The sequence below is a fragment of the Scyliorhinus torazame genome, chromosome 11 (genome assembly GCF_047496885.1).
Source record: "Scyliorhinus torazame isolate Kashiwa2021f chromosome 11, sScyTor2.1, whole genome shotgun sequence".
In the NCBI taxonomy this organism is placed as follows: Eukaryota; Metazoa; Chordata; class Chondrichthyes; order Carcharhiniformes; family Scyliorhinidae; genus Scyliorhinus; species Scyliorhinus torazame.
In genome coordinates this window covers 53570815-53594076 of record NC_092717.1, presented here as the reverse complement: position 1 = coordinate 53594076, position 23262 = coordinate 53570815, and the positions used below count along the sequence as shown (strand labels likewise).

The 23262-nt window shown below is 43.3% G+C and overlaps 1 protein-coding gene across 5 annotated transcripts in view; it reads left to right on the top strand.

Annotated features, from left to right (window-relative positions):
* Positions 1 to 23262, top strand: part of LOC140385290 (upstream-binding protein 1-like) — a 150391-nt gene that overhangs the window by 16211 nt on the left and 110918 nt on the right. For 3 of the 5 annotated variants that reach the window (XM_072467290.1, XM_072467288.1, XM_072467289.1), the window contains exon 2: positions 7496 to 7647. The exons of 1 other annotated variant lie outside the window; for it this stretch is intronic. In XM_072467290.1, coding sequence (XP_072323391.1) covers positions 7496 to 7647 — 152 coding nt within the window. Of the gene's footprint in view, positions 1 to 7495; positions 7648 to 23262 lie in introns of those variants that run through there. One more of the 5 variants, XM_072467291.1, reaches the window with a different exon arrangement.

Below are 23262 nucleotides of genomic sequence, written 5' to 3'. Positions count from 1 at the left end.
AGTTCTGAGAGATTTGCATATGGAGAGGCAAGGATTAATCAAGAACAGTCAGCATAGTTCTGTTAAAGAGAGGACATGTCTGACCAACTCGATTGAATTTTATGAAGAGGTGACCAGGTGTGTAGATGAGAGCAATGCGTTTAACGTAGTCAACTTGGACTTGAGCAAGGCTTTTGATAAGGTCCCGTATGGGAGACTGATAGCAAATACAAGAGTCCATGGGATCCAAGGAAATTTCGCAGGAAGCAGAGGGTGATGGTTGAAGAGTGTTTTTCTGACTGGAAGCCTGTTTCCAGTGGAGTCGCTCAGGGATCAGTGTTGGGACCCTTGCTATTTGTGGTTTATATAAATGATTTAGACATGAATGTTGGAGGATTGATCAGTAAGTTCGCGGATGATACAAAAATTGGTGAGGAGGATAGCCTTGGATTACAGGAGGATATAGACGGGCTGATCAGTGGCAAATGGAATTCAATCCCAATAAGTGTGAGGTGATGAACTTGGGCAGGACAAACAAAGGAAGGGAATACATGATAAATGGCAGGACCCTGGGAAGCACCAAGGATCAGAGGGACCTTGGTATGCAAATGCATTGGTCCCTTAAGGTAGCCGGGAAGATGCAGTGGGTAAGAAGGCATATGGTATACTTGACTTTATTAGCCCAGACACAAAGTTGAAGAGCAGGGAGGTTATGCTGGAACTGTATAAAATATTGGTTAGGCCACAGCTACAGTATTGTGTGCAATTCTGGAATCCGTATTTTAGGAGGGATGTGATAGCACTGGAAAGAGTGCAGAGGAGATTTACCAAGATGTTACCTGGGCTGGGGTTTTAGCTGTACAGAGAGACTGGAGTTGTTTTCCTAGGAGCAGATGAGACTGAGGTGGGGACATGATTGAGATGTCTAAAATTATGAGGGGCATAGGTAGAGTCAATGGGAACAAACCTTTCCCCTTGGTGGAGGGATCAATGACCAGGGGGCATAGATTAGAGGGAAGGGCAGTGGATTTAGAGGGGATGTGAGGGAAAACCTTTTAATCCAGAGTCTGGAACTCACTGCCTGAAAGGGTGGTGGAGTAACTTGCAACACGAAGGCTATGGGCCAAGAGCTGGTAAATGGGATTAGAATACGTGGGTAGTGTTTTTGACCGGCGCACACGCTATTGGCCGATGGGTCGTTTCTGTGCTGTGAACCTCAATGACTCTAACTTAAGCAGAAACCGTTTATCCTAAAAAAAATTCTCCAATTAGTGTGGCCAATCCACCTACCCTGCGCATCTTTGGGTTATGGGGGTGAGACCCATGCAGACTTGGGGAGAATGTGAAAACTCCACACGGACAGTGACCCGGGGCTGGGATCGATCCTGGGTCCTCGTTGCCGTAAGGCAGCAGTGCTAGCCACAGTGTCGCCCACGTTTCTTCTAAATTTGTGCTTATCTGCGAACCAACTTCCTGTCTGCAGCAGTTATATTTCCTTTTAGAACTGTTCTGATGAAGTGTTACATGCCTGGAATGGCATATTCTGTCATTTACTTTACAAATCTTGTGTATTTCTCAAGATATTAAGTTTTAGTGGAGTTACAATTATTTGTGTATATTTAAATACTAACTTTGTTGATTGTAGACCTGAATCTAAAATTAAAAGCTTTTCTGCGTGATCTCTGATTTCCTATATATTTTTTTCCCTTCTTAAGAAGAGTAGAGGCAGGTTGAGGCAGTGAATAGTCATAAGAGCACATTATAACCCATCCATTTCTACACTCAGGAATTGGTAGAGTGCACATAAGCTCGATAAGCATAGCATTCAGTTATAAAGGCTCAGCTGTTTCCACAGCTGAAGTCAACTATCACAGACCCAAGACTGAATCTGGGATCCTTTGGTGCGTGTGTGGCATGTTTGTAGTTTTTTTGTCTGCATTTGTTTTGGGATTCTGTCTTCCCTTGCCATTTCTAATTTGATGTAGGTCTCCGTTTGCAACCACTCCCACAATAAAAAATTGATTTGGGATTTGAATTCTAAGCTTAAACTGAAATCTATTTTAGACACTGCTCCTTTTTACAGCAATCCATGACGTTCCTAATGTTTAATCCATAATGAACAGCTGACAGATGTTAATTTGCATTTCGGGAACCTCTAATATGTTCGACCAGTTTATGTACTCAAAGGTTTTAGTCAGGTGCCGTTATTTGCGAGATGAACAAAGGACAAAACAGGTTCACAGTTTAATGCAATTTTATTCACAATTCTATTACTCAAGAAAATATTGTAAGAAGTCTTACAACACCAGGTTAAAGTCCAACAGGTTTGTTTCGATGTCACTAGCTTTCGGAGCGCTGCTCCTTCCTCAGGTGAATGAAGAGGTATGTTCCAGAAACATATATATAGACAGATTCAAAGATGCCAGACAATGCTAGGAATGCGAGCATTAGCAGGTGATTAAATCTTTACAGATCCAGAGATGGGGTAACCCAAGGTTAAAGAGGTGTGAATTGTATCAAGCCAGGACAGTTGGTAGGATTTTGCAGGCCAAATGGTGGGGGATGAATGTAATGTGACATGAATCCCAGGTCCCGGTTGAGGCCACTTCTCCAGCTTCCACCCTAAACACATTAAAGAAGCCATCCCCTATGGACAAGCTCTCCGTATACACAGGATCTGCTCAGATGAGGAGGAGCGTAACAGACATCTACAGACGTTGAAAGATGCCCTCGTACGAACGGGATATGGTGCTCGACTCATCGATCGACAGTTCCAACGCGCCACAGCAAAGAAAACACACCAACCTCCTCAAGACAAACATGGGACACAACAGACAGAATACCCTTCGTCGTCCAGTACTTTCCCGGAGCGGAGAAACTACGACATCTTCTTCACAGCTTTCAACACGTCATCGATGAAGATGAACATCTTGCCAAGGTCATCCCCACACCCCCACTACTTGCCTTCAAACAACCGCGCAACCTCAAACAAACCATTGTTTGCAGCAAACTACCCAGCCTTCAGAACAGTGACCACGACACCACACAACCCTGCCATGGCAATCTCTGCAAGACTTGCCAGATCATCGACATGGATACCACTATTACACGTGAGAACACCACCCACCAGGTACGCTGTACATACTCGTGCGACTCGGCCAATGTTGTCTACCTCATACACTGCAGGAAAGGGTGTCCCGAAGCGTGGTACATTGACGAGACCCTGCAGACGCTGCGACAACGAATGAACGGACATCGCACGACAATCACCAGGCAGGAATGTTCCCTTCCAGTCGGGGAACACTTCTGCAGTCAAGGGCACTCAGCCTCTGATCTCCGGGTAAGCGTTCTCCAAGGCGGCCTTCAGGACGCGCGATAATGCAGAATCGCCAAGCAGAAGCTTATAGCCAAGTTCCGCACATGAGTGTGGCCTCAACCGGGACCTGGGATTCATGTCGCATTACATTCATCCCCCACCATCTGGCCTGCGAAATCCTACCAACTGTCCTGGCTTGATACAATTCACACCTCTTTAACCTGGGGTTACCCCCATCTCTGGATCTGTAAAGATTTAATCACCTGCTAATGGTCGCATTCCAAGCATTGTTTGGCATCTTTGAATTTGTCTATATATGTATTTCTGGAACATACCTCTTCATTCACTGAGGAAGGAGCAGCGCTCCGAAAGCTAGTGACATCGAAACAAACCTGTTGGACTTTAACCTGGTGTTGTAAGACTTCGTACTGTGCTCACCCCAGTCCAACGCCGGCATCTCCACATCATCTTTATATTGGGAAGCTTGGATTGAGTCATATGTATACGCCCACCAATGGCCATTGTCCGAGTCAGACCCCAACTTGTTAATGAGAAGGACAGGATACTCCTGTTTATCCATGGTGGTTCAATCAAGACCCATTGTCCTCTGAAACTCCCTTGTCTGACCAGCCATCAGCTCATTAAGGAGTCTGATGGCTTCTTTTGTCTGTTCTTCATCCTGCTGCAAAGTTGATCACCTGTGTCTGGAAGTTTGTTACATATTCATGAACTTGGGAGTGGGTAATCAGAAAATCCATATAGCAATAATCGATTTATACCTTGATGTGGGTGCTGTTGCAAATGGCCAGTATCGATTCCAGGCAGGTTCACATGAGACAGTTTCTGTTCCTGGCCTATGTGTATCTTCTCAGCCTGTTTGTCAGTACCATACCTGTTATCTTGTTGCCTGATGGCAGTTTGTTTGGGATGAATGATGGTGTAAATAGACATAAGAACAATATAAGAGCGGCTGGTGTAATTAATAGAGGCCTGCATTTCATGGTTGAAATCTAAGAACTCAAACAAACTGGTTACAATTCGCATCTAGTCTGCTGCAGACAAGATGTACAAATGCAGTGTGAGATTATTAGGAGTAAAGCCATTTACTATATCTGGATGAATTGAAGGGATACACCAATCTCCATTTTCATAATAGAAACCGGAAATATTTAGCATACCTGTGGAAAGAAACTGAGTAAATACTTGCGGTAAACACCTTTCATCAGAACTTACTCAGCGCTCTGAAAGATTATTGATCTGAAGCGTTAATTCTCTTTGTTTCCCTTTCCATCGATGTTGCCAGGCCTGTTAAGCATTTTCTGTTTTTAGCTCCGATTTCCTGCACCTGCAGTATTTACATTCCCTTTTTAGTTCTTCGCTGGCACTTTCATTGATATTGCTGATTGCAAATGATGGGGTTTAACCTGTGTTTACTGAAACAGCAGCCCTAATCTAACAGCATGTTCCTGGAACGAAAAGAGAAAATGCTGGAAAATCTCAGCAGGCCTGGCAGCATCTGTGGGGAGCGAAAAAAAGCTAAATTTTCACATCCAGATGGCCCTTTGTCGAAGGTGGTCATCTGGACTTGAAACGTTAGCTCTTTTCCAGCATCCTCAGTAATTTGCTTTTATAGCATGTTCCTGGATCTGCATGAAGTTGATTGCCAAATGTTGATTCATGTAAACTATAGTCTGCAACTGACTGAGGCAGCACTGCAACTTTGAATGGTTATGATATTGTCATGAACCGTCCAATTTGCCATTTTGAGTTTCTATTTTCATGACATTGAGTAAATGTTCATATGGCCTTGATTTTGCTTCCCCCCCCCCTCCTTTTAATTGAGATACGATTTTCCTATTGAATCTTCAATGAGATAGTCAAAAAGAAACTTACTACCTTTCTTTCTGGTAGTATGTTCCTGTTACTTGTGAACAGACCGTGTACTTTTTCTGATATGTTACATTACATGAGTCATTTCTCCAGCAACCAAAGTCAGTTTTCGTTTAATTCCAAGATTACTTTGGAGATTGGTTTGGCTCTTGGTATTTATGGTAGTGATGTAATAAGATATTCTTTAAAAAAAATATATATATTTATTAAAGTTTTTCAACAACACAATTTTTCTCCCTTACAAACAATAACCCCCCCCCCCCCACGGTAACAAAATAACAAGAAATCGCACTGAGCAAGATATATACATGGCAAAATGGTATATTTACATATCTTTATACACTGGCTCTCTCCCGCACGTGCCAGTTTCCCCCACCCTTCATGTTATCTCTTGCTCATCCACCCCCCCCCCCCCCGGGTTGCTGCTGCTGCTGACCGACCTTCCTCTAACGCTCCGCGAGATAGTCTCGGAACGGTTGCCACCGCCTGTAGAACCCCTGCGCAGACCCTCTCGAGGCAAACTTAATCCTCTCCAGCTTTATGAACCCAGCCATGTCGTTTATCCAGGCCTCCACGCTAGGGGGCTTCACCTCCTTCCACATTAGCAAGATCCTTCGCCGGGCTACTAGGGACGCAAAGGCCAGAAAGTGCCTCCTGCACTTCCGGCTCGTCCACTACTCCAAATATTGCTAGCCCCCCGCTTGGCTTGACCCGGATTTTCACCACCTGAGATATTGCTCCCGCCACTCCTCTCCAGAACCCCTCCAGTGCCGGGCATGACCAAAACATATGGACATGGTTCGCCGGGCTCCCTGAGCACCTTGCACATCTGTCCTCTACCCCAAAGAACCTGCTCAACCTTGCCCCCGTCAAATGCGCTCTGTGACCCACCTTAAATTGTATCAGGCTGAGCATGGCACACGAGGAGGAGGAATTAACCCTACCTAGGGCATCAGCCCACAGACCTTCCTCGATCTCCTCCCCCAGCTCCTCCTCCCATTTACCTTTCAACTCTTCTACCAGCGCTTCCCCCTCTTCTTTCATCTCCTGGTGTATTGCCGACACCTTGCCCTCCCCGACCCATACACCCGAGATCACCCTGTCTTGAATTTCTTGTGCCGGGAGCAACGGGAATTCCCACACCTGTCGCGTCACAAACACCCTCACCTGCATATATCTAAAGGCATTTCCCGGGGGTAACTCGAACTTCACCTCCAGTGCCCCAAGGCTCGCAAACGTCCCGTCAATGAACAGGCCCCCCATTCTTCTAATCCCCACCCGATGCCAGCTCTGGAACCCCCCGTCCATCTTCCCCGGGACAAACTGGTGGTTACTTACCCCTGATCGGGGACCACACCGAGGCTCCCACTGCACCTCTGTGCCGTCTCCACTGGCCCCACCCAGATCCTTAGCGTTGCCGCCACCACCGGGCTCGTGGTATACTTTGATGGCGAGAACGGCAGCGGTGCCGTCACCAATGCCTCCAGGCTCATTCCTTTACAGGACGCCATCTCCATCCTCTTCCATGCCGCCCCCTCTCCCTCCATAACCCACTTGCGGATCATTGCCACATTTGCTGCCCAGTAGTAGCTCCCTAGGTTTTGCAGCGCCAACCCTCCTCGGTCCCTACTGCGTTCCAGGAACCCTCTCCTTACCCTCGGGGTCTTATTCGCCCACACAAACCCCATTATACTCCTACCTACTCTCTTAAAAAAGCCCTTGGTGAGCACGATGGGAAGGCACTGAAACACAAACAGAAACCTCGTAAGGACCACCATTTTGACCGACTGCACTCTACCCGCCAGCGAGAGCGGTAACATGTCCCATCTTTTGAAGTCCTCCTCCATTTGCTAATAAGATATTCTGAGCACTGAGATATAACATCTTGCTGGAAAAAAAATGAGGCACCCAAGTACCTTATTCTCCATGTTAGAGGAAAAATAAATCTCAACGTTTGAAGTAATAGTAAAGCTTTAGATGTGCACAATCTTATTGGATGAACAATGTGAACGATTTCATCCTTGAATATGTTCAGTAGCACTTCACTCCTTTTTAGAGAGCATAGAAGATTTTGACAGTTCAATCTGTAGAAATATGTAATAATCTGAATTTGATGTTTGAAACTATTGTAGACCGCATTGTCCATCAGGTATAAACTATAATTTTTGGCTCCAATGATGTTTTGAAAAGAATACTAAAGGGTAGTTAGAAATTATTTGATTAAGTTATTCATTCTGCTGAACAGAAATTTATTCTTTTTAGTACTGTTTTCATGTAGACAAAATTGATACTGACATTCTTGTTTTGCAGTGATGTGTTGGCACTACCAATTTTCAAGCAAGAAGATTCTAACCTTCCTTCAGAGAATGAAACTAAGCATCCACCATTCCAGTATGTGCTCTATTCAGCCACATCCCCTGCTGTTAAACTACATGATGAAACTCTCACCTACTTGAATCAAGGTATATCTAATACTTTGAAGAGGCATAACTCCATGTTGTCTCTTCATGCTCGCAAAATGGTGTGTGGGGCAAGGACTAGAGGAACAGAACCTTGGCTTTCAATTAGGCACGTTCGAGCTTTCCACTCTCAACATGGGTTCAGCTATTTCAGACCGTAACCTCTTCTCCATTTTGTTTTCTTTATCTTTGCATGTTTTAATTTTACTCTTGTTTTTTCTCATTTTTGTTTTCAGACAGCGCTTGTTCATCATTCAGCCAATCACATTTCCCCTCAGCGCACCTTTTGTTTCTTGTCTTATTTTAGTCACTGACTTTGGTTTTGCACACCAGCTTTTTTGTCATTTAATCGCTCCTGGCTTCTGCCCTATCGCAGATCTTTGTTTTTGTTCCTTTTCCACTCTTTCCCCCTTCTACTTGCTTAAAACCCATTATTAATTAACTCTCCCTGTTCTGATCAAAGATCATCAACCTGGACTGTTACCTTTGTTTCTCTCCATGAATCCTGCTGAATATTTCCAGCATTTTCTGTTTTTATTTTTCCATCTTTTCCTTTCCTTTGGCACCAATCAGCATCAAACTATTTTTGAGAAATGTCCCACTTGGTGCTTTAGAATAAGCAGAATTTGTTGCAGCTCTGATGGATGAATTCAGGTGATGAGCAGCACAAAGATGGCAGCCTACAACTATTACCTTTTGTGTGACATAATAGTAAGAGGTGATTGAAGTCATCATTCATGTCTGTAAATACCATGATCCATGGGGGCTAATTCTGCAAACAAGGAAGACCTTAAAGCAAAAGTTGCCTTCAAGGTGATATAAACTCAATATTGTGCTCTTGTCCGTTGTATATTCATATGCTGATTTAAATAATTTTGAAAGAACTTGAACCTACTCATAACAAATGCCTCTGAGATTTCGTATGCAATATTGCTGTTCAGCAGGAGCTTGAGATATAGATTTCCAATGTTAATATATGGAGTTCAGTCCTTCATACCTGTGCCTGCTCTTTGAAAGAGCTGTCCAATTAGTCCCATCCCCGCTTTTTACTTACACCTGTGTACATGTTTACTTTTGATATTTATGCCCAATTCCTTTTTGAACATCACTATTAAATCTGCTTCTGCAACGTGTTCGGCAGTGCAGTACATTCTGGATCAAGACTTGCGTAGAAATTCTCATCATTTTGCCTGTTGTCTAAACCTGTGCTTTCTGGTTACTGACACTCGAGCCAGTGGAAATCCTTCTTCCTTACTTTATCAAATTGCTCTCTGGAGGACATTATTACTTTCTTACCGGCTTCTGAAGCTCCTGTGTAGGCCATTCACAGGCAGAATCTGGAATAAGTGGCAATCTCAAATATATTTGAATACTATCTGCTTAGGCTGCATGAGCTGCTGCTCTAAACTTTTTTTTGTAAGTGTGACTATCTTAGAAAATTTGTCTCAACAGAGAGCATTAATCTTGAGGAATTTTGGCTTTTGAACATTACTTTGAAGAATGAATCAAAGTATCAATTTTTGCTTGAAAGATTCTACTAAATTCACAATTGGTTGCTGTCCAGGACAAAACTTTTATTATTTTTTCCCCCTTTAGTTCTGTATATGTACTTTGTTGCTAGCACTGTAAAACATTAGGTGAGAGAAAGTTCTGGTAATGACTACAAAAGCAAAATACTGCAGATGCTGGAAATTGGAAATAAAAGCAAAAAATCCTGAAAATGCTCAAAAGGTCAGGCAGCTCTGAAGAGAGAAACTGAGTTAACTTTTCAGGTTGATGATCTTTCATCATTCTCGTGGACTAAACCGAGGTAAACAATCATCCACTCTGGATTTGGTCTCCCCAGTGTGGACAAAACCGCATCTTGAGCATGGGTGAATACAGTATTCTAAATTTAAGGTACAAGTAAATCACTGTTTCAGCTGGAAAGAGTGTTTGGGGCCCTGGATGGAAGGAAGTAAATAGGACAGAGATTGCATTTTCTGTGTTTGCTAGGTAGGTGCCATGTTTTGATGAAATGTTAACTCTCCTGTCTGCAGATGCACCCCTGAAATGATATATTTTCACTTCTGGTAATGAGTGATTATTATCCATCTGACAGTGACTTCAGCATAGGCTGCAGTATGAGAATCTGTTTGACAAACCGGTTATTCACAGGATGTGTATATAACGTAGTAGTTTCTCCTGTTCTATTTTGCTGCTTGCGAGTGGTTGATGCAATACATTTATGTGGTCTCCACACTGATGAAGCATACAAAGAATTTCTAGCAGAATTAAAATATAAAGCAGAACAAAAGCAAAATAATGTGGCTGTTGGAAATCTGAAAATAAAAGCAAATGGTGGAGATGCGCAGCATGTTGTGCAGCATCTTTGGGGAGAGAAACATGATGAACTTTTCGGATCAATGACCAGAACTGGGAAAAGTTTGAGATGTAACAGGTTTCAAGAAAGGACAGAGGCATGAAAGAGGAAAGAATGAGAGGGGAGGTCTGTGATGGGGAGAAGGCCAGAGAGATTAAATGACAAAAATGATGGTGGATGACGAAGTGCTTGGTAATGGGACAAATGAAGAAACAATATGGGTCTAGAGGAAAGATGAGCAGAATCATTTATTAGCAACTATTTTATGGAAATAAATAGTGATTATAATCTCCTCTGAATTTGTTTAGCTTAATATTGAGTCTGGAAGTCTGAAGTGCCTACTTGAAAGATGAGATGCTGTTTCCCCAAGTTTCCATTGAACTTCAATAGTACAGTGCAGGAGACCAAGTCAGTGAATTGAAGAATTTAAATGACAAGCGATTGGATGCTTAGGGTCACACTTGTGGTCTTCTACCCCAACAGCCTTTTATTTCTGCCACCATTTACTGTTATCCCCTCCCTTTTCAGCACTCCGAAGAAATTGTTCCCTCGGTGGCGTATTAGTCTACTTTAATTAATCTCCATCACCCATTCTCCGTCTCATAGCACCCACCTGTGCAAGCATAGATCCCTGCCCATTATAAATCCTCGCTTCCCTCCAATCAGGTGACAAAGGCAGGGGCACTGTCAGGATGCTAGGCTTGCAGTGGCAAAATTTAATCTGTAGAAATATGATTATGCCCAATTTTAAGCCACTTCTGGACTGGTGAACCTAAAATGTTCAAAGGTGCCAGCAGAGTAAATTGTAAAACTAAATCGGGGGCAAATAACTTATTCTAAGAGTACAACAGGGATAATCAGATATAGGAGGGATGTCCGAGGTAGGTTCTTTACTCCGAGAGTGGTTAGGGTGTGGAATGTCTGCTGTGATAGTGGATTCGGACACTTTATGAACTTTCAAGCGGTTATTGGATAGACACAAGGAGCACACCAGAATGATAGGGATAGCTTGATCTTGGTTTCGGACAATGCTCGGCACAACTTCGAGGCCGAAGGGCCTGTTCTGTGCTGTACTGTTCTATGTTCTATCTGTGGAGGAGCTTAAACAAATGATGACCTGGTGCTTAATATACCTTCACTTAAATGTGCTGGGAGCCAGGGTTGTGGGAGTTGTCTGCTGCAGTAAAGAACCCAGTATCAAGTGCAGTGTGTTTGTCAGTTACTTTTTAACCCAGCCACTACATTTGTATCTGGATTTTCGACCAATTAGCATAATGGATTTGATGACGCATGAGTCGATTTTTACTGCACTATTAAAGATAACAGTTGATGGAAGGTGGAGGTGGATGAGCAAAAGAAGAAAGTGTCATAGTGGAATTTCAATGTGTCAAGTCTGCACTTCGCTTCAATACCTTCTGGCTTTAATGATGTAATGGACCACGAGCAGATACTCTTCCCTACAAGTGGAAGGAAGAAACTGAAAACAAGAAGACATGGCTGAAGACTATTCAGGAGGTGAGCAGCAGGAATGCGGAGGCACACTCCTGAATTGAGTGCTGAAAGTGGTTTAATCATGAAAATGGGATGGGAAAGAAACGGAGCTATGGCATATAAGGAGGCCACGTTGACTGCAAACACTTACCCTGTCTAATCCCATATTTCAGCTCTTGATCTATACACTGTAGATTATGGCACCTCAAGTGCATAATCTAAGTGTTATTTAAATGCATTGAAAAGCAATGGCTCCTCTCGATCCACACTATTCTCTGAGTGGGAAAAGTTAATTTGAAGCTCCCTCTATTCCTTCCACCAGTTGCTTTAAATATATGCTCCCCATTAGTGATCGCCCTGCTAATGAAAATAGTTTTTTTCCTGTTCACACTGGATCCTCAATTGAATCTTCCCTCAGCTTCATTTGTTCTAAAGAATGCAAATCTATTAAATCTTTCTTCAGCTAAAATGTTCCATTCCTGCACCATCCTTGTAAATCTCTTTCGTACCCCCTCTAGCATGATCCTAGATAAGGGGAAAGTTCAGCGAATTGCAGAGTGGCAAATGTCTTTTATCCTGTGAGGACATTCCTTGTAACTAAAGTCCGTCTGTTTAACATCAATGGCGGGTAACATTTTAGAAACAATCAGGGAAAACAATTAAAGGCACTGTACTAGGGAGGCAGTGGTGTAGTGGTAATGTTGCCAGACTAGTAATCCTGAGACCAAGGCTGAAGCTCATGGGTTTAAATCCCAACATGGTAGCTGGTCGAAATTAAATTAAATGAATAAACCTGGAATTAAAAAGCTAGTCTCAGCAAAATTGATCATTATCGATTGTCATAAAAACCTAGTTCACTAATGTCCTTGAGAGAAAGAAATCTTGTATCCTTACCTGGTCTGGCCTACATGTGACTCCAGAACCACAACATTGTGTGACTGTTAAATCCCTAATGAAATGGCTTAATGGGCCACTAGGTTTTTGTCAAACCACGACCAAATATACAAAAAAGAATGAAACCAGATGTAAACACCAGCAATGACAACAGCAGGCTTGGCCCTCTCACCCATGCAAAGGCATAGAATTCCTGCAGTGTAGAAGGAGGCCATTTGGCCCATCAACTCTGCAGCGACTGCCAAAAAACGCACCCTATCTAGACCCACACCCCCAACCTATCCCTATAACCGAGTAACCCTGTTTGTTGGAGATCAATCAGTTCAGTTGCAGGGCATCACTGCATGAGTTTCTCAGGGTAGTATCCTAGGCACAACCATCTTCAACTAATTTATTAGTAGCTTTCTCTCCATCATAAGGTCGGAAGTGGGGATGTCTGCTAATGATTGTTCAATGTTCAGCACAGTTCGTGACTCTTCAGATACTGATGCAGTCCATACACATATGCAGCAAGACCTGGACAACATTCAGGTTTAGGGTGATGAGTTACATGCGCGTCTCACAAGTGGCACAAGTCTCACTTCATCGCCAATGAGAGTGAATCTCCCCATGGCATTCAATGGCAGTACAATCACAGAATTCCCCCACTATGAACATTCTGGGGTTACCATTGAACAGAAATTGACCAACCATATAAATGTAATGGCTATAAGGACAGGTCAGAAGCTGGGAATTCTGTGGAGATTAACTCCCTCTCCAAAGCCTACCCACTAGCTACAAGGCACAAATCAGGAGAGTGATGGAATACATTCCACTTGCCTGGATGAGTGCAGCTCCAACAACACAAGAAACCTGACACCAGGACAAAGTAGCTCACTTGGTCGGCACCCCATTTACCACCTTTAATACCCACTATATAAGAAGGGAAGGAAAAAGAAACCAGGGAATTACAGACCTGTTGGCTGTACATCTGTAGTAGGGAAAATGCTAGAATGTATTATAAAGGATGTGCTAAATGGACACCTGGCCAATCATGATATGATTGGGCATAGTCAACATGGATTTACGAATGGGAAGTCATGTTTGACGAACATGTTGGAGTTCTGTGAGGATGTTACTAACAAAATTGATAAAGGAGAGTTGAGGGATATTTCGATTTTCAGAAGGCTTTTGATAAAGTTCCCCACAGGAAGATGATTAGCAAAATAAAAGCACATGGATTTAGGATTAGCTAACAGGCAGAAAACAGTAGGAATAAATGGGTTATTCTAGTGTTGGCAGGCTGTGACTAATGGAGTACTGCAAGGATCTGTACTTGGGTCCCAGCTATTTACAATATGTATGATTTGTATGTGGGGATCAAATGTAATATTTCCAAGAGCGCGGACGATCAAAGCTAGCCCAGAAAGTGTGTTGTGAGGAAGATGTAAAGCAGCTACAGGAGAATTTGGACAGACTTAGTGAGTGGCCAAGAAAATCTGCATGGAAATCTAATGTAGAAAAATGTGAGGTTGTCCACTTTGTTAGAAGGAACAGATGTGCTGAGTATTTCCTAAATAGCAAGAAATTAGGAAGTGTAGATGTACAAATGGACCTGGTTGTCCTTAAGTCACTTAAGGCTAACATGCAGGTGCAACGATTAGGAAGGCTAATGGAATGTTTGCCTTTATCGTAAGAGGATTTGAGTACAGGAGTGGTGAGGTTTTGCTCCAATTTTGCAGAAACTTGGTTATACTGCAGCTGGAGTACACTGCAATTTTGGTCCCCTTGCGTCAGAAAGGATATTGTTGTAGAGGGAGTGCAGCGAAGATTCACCAGACTTGTTCCTGGGATGATGGGACTGTTTTATGAAGAGCGATTGAGCCTCTATTCTCTCGTGTTTCATTGAAACCTAGAAAATTGTAAAGGAATAGACAGGGTAGCTGCAGGTAAGATGTTTCCCTTTGGTTGGGAAGCCTGGAACCAGGGGGCACAATTTCAAAATAAGGGGGACGCCACGTAGGACTGAGGTGGAGAAATTTCTTTACACAGAGGGTTCTGAATCTTTGAAATGATCTACCCAGTGTGCTTTTGAGGTCCAGTTATTGAGTATGTTTAAGATATATTTCTGCTGAACAATAACAAAGGTTTATGGGTATAGTGTGAGTAAAAGGCATTGAAGTGTTTGGTCAGCCATGATTGTATTGAATGGTGGAGCAGGCTCAATGGGCTGAACGGTCTACTGTTCTTATGTTCCCTTTGTTCTTCCATCACCGCCATACAGTGGCATCATTGTGCACCACCTAAAAGATGCTTTGCAGCAACTTGCCAAAGCCCCTTCGACAGCACCTTCTAAATCCACAACATCTACCGCCTAGAAGGCCAAGGGCAACAGATGCATGGGAGCACCACCACCTGCAAGTTTCCCTCCAAGTTACGTACCATCCTAATTTGGAATAATAACGGAATTCCTTCACTGTTGCTGGATAGAAATAATGGAAGTCTCCCTAACAGTGCTGCGGTGTACCTAATACCACATGGATTAAGTGGCTTAAGAAGGTGGCTTATCACCGTCTCCAGGTAATTGGGGATGGGCAATAAAAATGCCGGCCTAGCTGGCAATGTACATAACTTGTGAAAGAATTTTTTAAAAAAAAATTCCTCATGGCTTTGTGGTTCTACATTTTAATTTAGTGGCTAGCTGCCCATACTCCCTCAACAAAAACTCTTAGTCCTACCTATGTCATTGATACCCACAGATACCATGGCAATTGGATCTTTCCCACTCCCGAAGTTGTTCTCCAGCCCTGAGGAGATGTCCTTAACACTTGCCCTGTTCAGGCAACACTGCTTCAGGACTCACGCTTTCAGTTGCAGAGAACAGTATCCATACCCTACACTATGATAGCAAAACCTGTCTACTTTTGTAGAGAGCTGATGACTCTCGTCCAAGTTGCAACTGCTAAGTTAGCTTCCTGCTGCAGTGATTAACACCTCCTTTAAAAGCAGACTGGGTGACCGCTTTGTGATGCACCTTCGCTCAGTTCAGCAGCACAGTTCTATAGAGTGCAAGGACAGAGGGCTGTGTGGGTGCACATTCATAGAGGATTCGAGGTGGCAGAACATTGAATTGCGAGAGTAATCGACAAAGCCTATGGGATCTATACTTCTTAAATAGAGATGTTGAGTACATAAACAGGAAAGTTATGTTCAGCCTGAGACTAAGAATATTGAGTCCAAGTCTGGTCACTATATTTGAATGTGGAGGGGAGATTTTCCAGAATGGTTCTAACGATGAGGAATTTTAGCTATGAGATTGGCGAAGCTGGAGTTTTGTTAAGGAGATTGAAGTGAAATTTGATAGAGATATACAAAATAAGGTTTTGATAATAGTAGACAAAAATTGTTTGTAATATAATATTTTATTGTCACAAGTATGCTTACATTAACACTGCAATGACGTTACTGTTAAAAGCCCCTAGTCGCCACATTCTGGCACCTGTTCGGGTACACAGAGGGAGAATTCGAATGTTCAGTTCACCTAACAGCATGTCTTTTTCGGGACTTGTGGGAGGAAACCGGAGCACCCTTGGAAAACCCACGCAGACACACTGAGAACGTGCAGACTCCGTACAAATATTGATCCAAGCCGGGAATCGAACTTGGGACTGACGTGAAGCAAAAATGCTGACCACTTTGTACAAGGACTAGGGAACCAAGATTTAAAGGGTCTTCCATTACTCGCAATGGCGAATTTTGAGCCGTACACAACTGTTGCACTTTGGAATCCATTGGATTCCCTGACGTGCACAGATGAGGTAATTACTTAGAAGCTTAAGCTTCCGATTTGAACTACCAGAGACACTGAGCCCAAGGTTGGAAATTTGGGCTAGATATGTGATATGTACCTGGATAATTGCCTCAAATTTCTAAACTGTAGTGTACCCTCCCACCTGTCTCACAGCCCCCCTGATCCAACTGAACCAATTTTGGACCCAACTTGCCACTGATCGATCTGCCATGTGGGAGCTTGTCAAATGCCATGTGAAAATCCTGTGGACTACAAACATGCTGTGATCATTCTAAAAAAATCCCAATCATTAGTCGGACATGACTTTCCTGAACAAATCCATGCTGACTAGCCTCAATTACTCATGTCTCTCTAAATCACGATCTGATTTCTTGGATTTTTTTTCCCAATAATTTGCCCTCCACTGAGATTAGGCTGATTGGTCAATAATTATTCTAGCTGTCTCTTCCTACCCTTCTTGAACATTACATTGTTAGCAGTCTCAAACACCATGCTTCTAGCCTGAAAAATTATGGTCAGAACCGTTGCTATTTCTTCCCTTGCTTCTCTTAGTTTTGGATGCATGTCATCTGTGTTTGGTGATTTATCCACTTTCAAGGATGCGAAACATCTTGATATTTCCCCTCTGTTATGTTAATCTGTCTAATATTTCACACTTCTTAACTACAATGTCTGCTTCATCCCTCTCTTTGGGAAAACAGATGTTAGGTTTTAATTTGCCACGTCTTGCTTCTCTACATGCAATTACTTTGTTGGTCTCTACTTAGCACTGCTCTTTTCTTAGCTATTCTCTAGCACTTTATGTTTTTATCGTTTGGATTTTCCTTTATATTGCCAATACTTTTTCTTGCTTTCCTATTTTATTTATTTTAAAAAAAAAAAAAATTTAGAGTACCCAATTATTTTTTTTCCAATTAAGGGGCAATTTAGCATGGCCAATCCACCTAACCTGCACATCTTTGGGTTGTGGGGGTGAAACCCACGCAGACATGGGGTGAATGTGCAAACTCCCTAATTTATTTAAAATGTCACCTCATACTTACTTTCTATACTTACTCTACAGTATTGAGCTCTTCGCATCTGACATAACTATTTTTTGCCTTGCCTTTTGACATCAGAGGGTCTAGACCCTTTGTCTTTGTGGGAACAAATTTACTCCCCACCTCTTTAGAACATCCTTTAGTGCTTCCACTGCTCTGGCAAGTGATTTTAACTTCCAAGTAGTTGTTTCCATTCCGCTTCTCAGCTTCATAATGTATAACACCATGGGCTAGTGCCCAGTCAGTTCCAGCCCCACAGGCCCATGAGCCCCAATTTAAGGTAATTAACCAATAATCTTTATATTTACCTGAGATCTTTTATTCTCAACTGCTCCAATGACGTACAGGCACCAGATTTGTAAGTAAAACATAAAACTTTATTTTCAACAAGAGAAGAGATAAACATGTAATGGCAGCAAATACAACAACGGTCAACTAATATAATTATTCCCCTAACCCCATCCCACCCTCCACCCAGACATGCACACAAGGCAGACTCGCAGTAGGGGAGGCAGGAAAGGTTCAAAATAACAGGGATTAAACTAGGGATGAGAGATGGATACCTTCGCTTTTGAGGTTGTGGTCTTTGCATGTGATCTTCTCCGAGCATAAGGTGTTGCAAATTATCGGTTGGTTTGGATCGTTTAGGATCCACCTTCAGTTATAACTCTCAGGCTGTAAGACTTCCTCTGGGAAGTTACTTCACTTCCACTGACTTCGGCTTTCAGAGAAGATTCCACTCAGGTCTGTGTAATTCTCGCTTGCATCCAGCCTCAGAGTCAATCTGACATTCTCAATATGAGAATTTAAAAGAGGGTTTTTAAACCACTGGCATTGCCTGAAGCTGCTGGTCTGGCATTCCTTTTGGATCTGACTGTAGAGCGAGCAAGGTGTTTACTTTGCACCTTCCGACAGAGACCCAGTAAAACAGAGATTCGGGCTTGTACTCGCCAGATTCTTTGATCCAACCGAAAACTAATTTGGAAAACAGTCTTGCAAGAGAATACTTACCAGCTCACACGAGGTGAAAACAGAACCTCCAACTGGGGTTTTGAGAAAGATCCACCCCCTTCAGGGAGAGAGAACTTAAGGTCTCCTTCAACTCTGTCCTAAAAACGAAACTAAAATATGAGAGTCAGCCTGCCTTTGCACAACTTTCTGGAAGCTTCTGAAGGGCTCCCACCAATCACTTAAAAAAAAAAAAAAAAAAAAAATTTAGAGTACCCAATTCATTTTTTCCAATTAAGGGGCAATTTAGCGTGGCCAATCCACCTACCCTGCACATCTTTGGGTTGTGGGGGTGAAACCCTCACAAACACGGAGAGAATGTGCAAACTCCACACGGACAGTGACCTAGAGCCGGGATCGAACACGGGACTTTGGCACCGTGAGACAGCAGTGCTAACCCGTGTGCCACCGTGCTGCCGCGGCTCCACGAATCACAATCGAGAATCAAACAAGACCCGGAATATCAGAAGAGCCAATTGGCTGCTAGCCAAGGCCATCAATATGACATCAAGGGACCATGCCCCCCACACACTGCTCGGAGGGGAATCCCCTTGTGCCAGTTCAAATAGTAGCTTGCGGGAGGGGGTTGCGGGCAGTGTTCAAAAGTCTGTACTTTAAAAGCAGCCAGAAAGACAGGGATTAGAAAAGGAACCCAGGATCATACCAGGATTTAAAAGAGATAAAATTGTCTTTTTCCCAATACTTTTATTCTTCATCTATTACGATCCCGGATCAGACCCCAACAGTGGCTAGGATACTAGACCAATATTTTATTTAAATTTTACAAGACTGAGTAAAGGATATCACGCTCCAGGAACGATCTCATGCAAAATCGGGATGTGGTATATTAAACCAAACACTGCGGCACAGTGGTTAGCACACCTGCCTCACAGCGCCAGGAATCCGGGTTCAATCCCAGCCTCGGGTCACTGTCTGTGGAGTTTGCACTTTCTCCCGGGGTCTGTGTGAGCTTTTTCCAGTTGCTTCAGTTTCCTCCCACAGTCCCACAGGTTAGGAGAATTGGTCATGATCAATTGTCCCTTAGTGTCCAGGGATGTGTAGGTTAGGTGAAAGGGTTCTCTGAATATGGCAAGGAAGTGGACTTGGGTGGAGTACAGGGTTGGCACAGACTCGATGGGCCAAATGGCCTCCTTCTGCACTGGAGGGATTCTATGATTAACACCGTATTAAAATATCTTTAAAATCACAAGAAAAAAATCTTATTACTCCTTAAATGATGCTAATTAATATAGTGACACAATAACACTTAACTTCTATCCTTAATTCCACTCAAACAACAAGATCATCTCTGGTCCCAATCCACTTTTAAGTACAGTTAGCACTCCGGAATACTTGCTGTACATAGATGTCTTGGATACTCCACTTTGAGAAAGAGAGATCTTTTCAGAATGCTTGAAAACAAGTGATCTGACACTTTGTCAGGATAATGCAGAATCTCTGGCTCTATTTCATCAGAAACCTTCTCAGCTCACCTTCCAGCCGAAAACTAACCCTAAAAACCTCAACACCCGACTGCTTCAACCCTGGCTCCTCCCATTAATTACATAATCTCCTCAAGCTGAACACAGTCATGTAAGTGTCCCTTTAAGAAAGGTTTTGTTTGACCACATGGCTTGTAGCAGGGCTTCAGTGATGTCATGTTGTGGGTGGAGTTGGACTGTGGTTGTCAGGGGAGAGGGGCTTTAGAGTTTTGGGTTTCAGTTTTGGTTTGCTGCTTTGGACTGCAGAAGAAAAAAGCAGTGTTTCCCTGTTTCTCTGTTTTATTTTTAAGCTGTCCCAGTGGACTGACAGCACATTGGGTGTAGCAAACTGCCTTGGTAGCTTTAAAGGTAGAGTTGCTTTCCGGAAGGAGTTTTGAATCTACTGGTTGGAGGCTGGACCAGAATCTCAGGGAAAGGATCAGTCCCATTCAAGTGAGATTACAGTGTGCTGGGCACGCCCTTGAAATGGGTTTTGTTTTACTGGATTTTGTATTGAATTGGAACAGCTATTAAGGGGGATTCATTAAGAGTTATATACATAAATTACTGTAGCAATTGTGGTTTTTTTTTCATGTTTGTAATTGAGAACAAATTCTTGATACACGTTTTATATATGGTTTTTTTAGAAAATATTTTATTGAGGCATTTATAATTTTAACATTTTAAACAGAGATCCAACACACACACAAACCCCACAATCGCGTTTTATATATGTTAACTACATTCTTATAATAAACTTCTGTTTGATAAAAGCGCCTCGGAAGTCTGATGATTCACACTTGAAGTTAAGGCTCCTGTGCTCATCCTAGCCAAATTCAACATAAAAGTTCTAGGTCAGGTGAGCTTCATTGCACACTTTGGAGTCTCTAAGCCCTGGCTCATTACACACTGTTAATCATCATCACCCAGGGAACCCTCTTAATATAAAATTATTAGCCCAAGCTTTTACCATGATTTAATTACACCTCTGGCTCCAAAAAGCCTAGTTATCTTTCAAACCAGGATTTTTAAAAGCATGACCGCAGCAGACATCTACTAACCCAAACTTTTAACCCCTACTGCACCAAATACATATGATGCAATATGTACCTGAAATTCCTACATTCATCACACTTGAGTTGATTAAATTTAACTGAATTTTGATCATTATCATTAAAATGCTCTTCCACTGATACACCTGCCAAAATTCATTTCCCATATCTAGCTGCCTCTTTAACGTATTCAATGTCTTAGCCTTAATCTACTTCCTGTGGTAATGAATTCCACAGGCTCACCACTCTTTGGGTGAAGAAATGTCTCCTTATTTCTGTCTTAAATAGTCTACCCCGAATCCTCAGACTGTGACCCCTGGTTCTGGACACACCCACCATTGGGAAAATCCTCAATGCACTCACCCTATATAGTCCTGTTAGAATATTATAAGGCTCTATGGGATGCCCCCTCATTTGTCTGAACTCCAACGAAAACAATCCTAACCTAGTTAATCTCTCCTCATAAATCAGTCCCACGATCCCCGGAATCAGCCTGGTAAACTTTCGCGCTCCCACGAGAGCAAGAACATCCTCCGAAAAGGAGACCAAAACTGCACACCCTATTCTAGGTGTGGCCTCACCAAGGCCATGTATAATTGCAATAACACACCCCTGCTCTTGTACTCGAAACCTCTCGCAATGAAAGCCAACATACCATTGCCTTCTTTGCCGCCTGCTGCACCTGCATGCTTACCTTCAACAACTGGTGCACAAGGACACCATGGTCCCTCTGCACACAATTTACCGCCATTCAGGTAGTAATCTGCCTTCTTGATTTTGCTTCCAAAGTGAATAACCTCACATTTATCCAAATTCTACTGCATCTGTCATTGATTTGCCCACTCACCCAAAAGGACAAATAAAAGGGTTAGAAATATAGAAAATAGAAGCAGCTGGAGGCCATTCGGCTCTTCGAGCCTGCTCCGCCATTCATTATGATCATGGCTGATCATCAAGTTCAATACTCTGATCTCGCCTTCCCCTCCCATATCCCTTTAGCCCCAAGAGCTATATCTAATTCCTTCTTGAAATTACACAATGTTTTGGCCTCAACTACTTTCTGTGGTAGCCAATTCCACAGGTTCACCACTCTCTGTGAAGAAATTTCTCCTCACCTCAGTCTTAAAAGATTTCCCCCATATCCTCAAACTATGACACCTAGTTCTGGACCACCATCTGGAACATTCTTTCTGAATGTACCCTGTCTAATCCTGTTAGAATTTTGTAGGTTTCTATGAGATCTTCTCTCACTCTTCTAAACTCCAATAAATATAATCCTAACCGATTTAACCTCTCCTCATATGACAGTCCCGCCATCCCAGGAGTCAGGCTGGTAAATCTTCACTGCACTCCCACCATAGAACATCCTTCCTCAGATATGGACATCAAAACTGCCCACACCACTCAAGATGTAGCCTCACCAATGCCCTATACAATTGCAGTAAAACATCTCTATTCTTATACTCCAATCCTGTCACTATGAAGGCCATCATATCATTTGCCTTCCCGATTTGGCCACGCGTGGGAGGAGATTTTAACTGTGTCCTGGAGCTGAGGTTGGATAGACCAGGTTGATGGGTAGGGTACGAGTGGCAAGGGAGCTAGGGGGGTTTATGGAGAGGATGAGTATGGTGGATCCATGGCGCTTTCAGAACCCAGGGGGAAGGGAGTATTCCTTCTTTTCACACGTCCATAAGATGTATTCGAGGATTGATTACTTTGTAGTGAGTCGGGAGATTTTGGTTGGGGTGGAGGGGGCAGAGTATGCGGGGATAGTTATCTCGGACCATGCACCCCACTGGCTGGAGATTTGATTCAGTACGGAACGAGAGCAGAGGCCGGGGTGGAGGTTTGACTCGGGGTTGTTAGCGGATGGAGGCTTTTGTGATAAGGTGTGGTTGGCGATTAGGGATTATGTGGAGTTCAATCAGAATGGGGAGGTGTCGGCGGGCATTTTTTGGGAAGCACTGAAGGCAGTGGTCCGGGGAGAAATTATCTCATTTGCGGTTCATGCAAATAAGAAAAGGAGGGCGGAACATGACCGTCTCGTGAGCGAGATAGTGGAGGTGGACAGGGAATATTCGAGGGTGGCCACCGTGGAGGGATTGGCAAGGAGGAAAAGGTTGCAGGGGTAATTTGACAGGCTGACAACGGGGAGGGTGATGGGGCAACTGCGTAGGGCAAAAGGGGTGCAATACGAGTATGGGGAGAAGGCGGGCCGCATGCTGGCGCACCAGCTGCGGAGGCAGGCTGTGTCCTGGGAAATATTGGGAGATCTGGACTGGGGCTGGAGATGTGGTGTCAGAGCCAGGGAAGATAAATGAGGCATTTAGAGAGTATTACCAGGGACTTTATGAGGCAGACCCAGGAGGAGAGGACGGGGACATGGGGTGGTTTCTGGACGAGCTGGAATTTCCTCAGATGGCGGAAGCAAAGTGGCAGGCGTTGGAGGAGCCCCTGGGGCTGAGGGAGGTGCTGGATAGTATCAGCGATATGAAGT